General features: G+C 41.5%; 1 protein-coding gene across 1 annotated transcript in view; it reads left to right on the top strand.

Moving 5' to 3' along the window:
- unc93a (unc-93 homolog A) overlaps positions 1-2,964 on the top strand; it is a 7,224-nt gene extending 4,260 nt beyond the window's left edge. The window contains exons 5-7 of the mRNA XM_008397353.1: positions 452-587; positions 1,227-1,358; positions 2,225-2,964. Coding sequence (XP_008395575.1) covers positions 452-587; positions 1,227-1,358; positions 2,225-2,508 — 552 coding nt within the window. The 3' untranslated portion in view covers positions 2,509-2,964. The remainder of the gene's footprint in view (positions 1-451; positions 588-1,226; positions 1,359-2,224) is intronic.

The following is a 2,964-nucleotide window of genomic DNA, read 5'->3' as shown; positions in this document are numbered from 1 at the left end:
GGATGGATGGATGGATGGATGGATGGATGGATGGATGGATGGATGGATGGATGGATGGATGGATGGATGGATGGGTGGATGGATGGATGGGTGGACGGACGGATGGATGGATGGAGATCCCCTTCAACATTACAAATGAAATTCTAAGTCTCTGACTTTTATTATTAAAAAGATTCTTAAAGAATATTGCATCTTGTTCAGTCCAGAATAACATCACATATAAAATCCCCCCCAAAATACAATAAAGTTTAAAGTTGTAAAGTGAGAATATTAAACCCATAAAGGTATAAATACATTTGGAGGTTTACTCAGACGCCTTCGCTTCGAAGCAAAAAAAAAAAAAAAGGAATATCTTACAAAAACATTGCAACTATCAGCTGCAATTTTGAGTTTGTTGAGTTTTCATCAACCAACTGTGAGATGTGACCCATTTTGCTGCCTCTCTTCGCAGAACTACGTAACTTGCGCTTTGGGGATCCACTATGTCGGTTATGTGATGATGTGCTTCGGAGCCGCTAACTCGCTCTGCTCCTTCCTGTTCGGGAGAATCGCCCGCTACACCGGAAGGGCCGCGCTCTTCTTCTTTGGTAAAAACTCATTTTCTTATATGTAAACTGTTTATGTAACGATACGTTCACACAGCATGTCTTGATGTTTGGTCCCGGTGTATTTTTTGTYGTTTTGCGTGGTCGTTCTTGCTGCTAGCCAATGATGCTTCTGTACAAAGCGGCCCGCATGCGCAGAAGATGAACATTCACGTCACACAGAAGCGCATTGTTTACGGAAGTGATAATAGGTTAAACCGTTTATGGATAATTTTAAATGTTTATTCAGAAATGAGTGCTGACTTAGCGCTGCATATGGAAGTGGCACAGGTCGGATTTTGTTTTTATTTTATTTTATTTTGTGAAAAGATCGGAATGCGGTGAAAAAGCAGGTTATAGACAGAGTTGGGAAGTAACTACTTATATTTACTTAGTTACATTTACATAAGTAACTTTTTGGAGAAAAAAGAGAGTATTTTTACTACGCTGTACATTTTATCTGAGTAATTTTATTATGACGTCTCACTGAGTAAAAATTCTGCATTTTCTACCCACTGAATAAAATACAAACATGTTTCATTTTTTCTTTTATTTGAGTACAAATATGTTGAAGTAGTGCTGCCAATGGTTAAAGGTCGGTAGCCATAGATGTCTGTAACCAGAGGAATCTTGTGTTTTCAGCCGGTGCCACCAACTTGGCCTGCATCATCGCCCTCCTGTTCTGGAGGCCTCATCCTGACCAGTTGCCTGTGTTTTTCGTTTTTACCGCTCTGTGGGGCATGGCGGACGCTATCTGGCAAACTCAGACTAATGGTAAGAAAAACCTAAAACCTCTGCTTTGATGCTTTCATGTTCAGGAAGCAGGAAAAGCACCTGGAAGGAACCTAGAAGCAGTTTGACCTGATGATATTTGTCGTTTTCTACCTTTTGTTTTGTTCAGAACTAATTATAGTTTCAGATTCAARCAGCTGTAACTTGTCCTGCTTGGTAYCTAAATCACATTTGCTGCTCATATGTTTTACAKGAGCTAATTTTCAATTTTACTGATAAACATTTTACAAAAACCTTGTCCTATAAACTGGGTGATGTCTTCAGTAGTTGCTTCAATATTTCTACACAGTGTTTTTTCCTCATGATGCCATCCATATTGTGATGTGCACCAGTTCCTCCAGCCCCACAACATGATACTTCCACCAACATGCATCACAGTTACGATGGTACAAGCATCCCGGTTTTTCCTCCAAATTAAACGATGGTCATTAARCCCAAACAGTTCCACCTTATTATCAWTAGACCACAGGACATGTCCCCAAAGATGAAGATTTTTTGTTCCTGTGGACATTTGAACATTTGGAGTCATGGCTTCTTCCTGGCGGAGCGGCTTTTCAGCCCATATTGGTACATGACAAGTTTTAATTTGGATGTCTTACCAACTTCAGCCAGATTCTTCACAAGGTTTTTAGCTCTGGGGGTCAATCAGCATATTTCTGATCAAAACCCGTCTCCTTCTTGGACAGTGTGATGGTTGGACATTTACATCATGTCTAGATTTGCATGTAAATGTTTGAACTAATGAAATCTGGAAATTGTTCCCAAGGATTCAACTGCATGTGCTCAAGAGTAGCGATAAAAACAGCTGAGTTTACCTTCAAACTGACCCGTCGCCCGCTCTGTTGCAGCTCTGTATGGCGTACTCTTCCCGCGGGCCAAAGAGGCCGCCTTCGCCAACTACCGCATGTGGGAGTCGCTTGGTTTCGTCATCGCCTTCGCCTACAGCACCTTCCTGTGCGTGGAGTATAAACTGTACATCGTGCTGGCTGTTCTGGTGATTAGCATGATCACCTACCCCATCGTGGAGTACTACGAGTACAAGAATCCTACCGAGCCCATCGAACAGGCCGCCTACAAGAATCCCAAAAACAAAGCAGATGAAGCGGGCATCATCAGTCAGACCTGGATGTAGACGTGCTGCCATTTTATTGTTTCCTTCTTTGACTGCTAATCCAGAACTCCTGCAACTGAAACTGCAAACTGAAAAAACAAGTAAAAATAACTGTAAAAAGGTAGAAAGCCTTTACTTTTTCTTAAATAGACTTACTCTTGTTGGTTTTCTGGACTTTTTTTTTGCACTGATGAAACCAGAACAAATGTCAGAATATAAAATTTAACATTAAGTTAAAAGCAGAAACTGATTTTTAATGTTTTTAATATTTTAAAGGTGAACCCTTGGACAGGTTAGGATAAATCTATGTATGAGCATTCTGTAGCTCCCCCTGGGTTGCTAGGTAACGGGCTGGGCTCTGCAGGGGTTGCTAGGTAACGGGCTGGGCTCTGCAGGGGTTGCTAGGTAACGGGCTGGGCTCTGCAGGGGTTGCTAGGTAACCACGTTGAGCCAGTGGAATGTGACTTGTTTTTGAAA

The sequence above is a fragment of the Poecilia reticulata genome, linkage group LG21 (genome assembly GCF_000633615.1).
Source record: "Poecilia reticulata strain Guanapo linkage group LG21, Guppy_female_1.0+MT, whole genome shotgun sequence".
Classification (NCBI taxonomy): Eukaryota; Metazoa; Chordata; class Actinopteri; order Cyprinodontiformes; family Poeciliidae; genus Poecilia; species Poecilia reticulata.
Note: the sequence above shows the minus strand (reverse complement) of the source record. Positions and strands in the feature narration are given on the sequence as shown.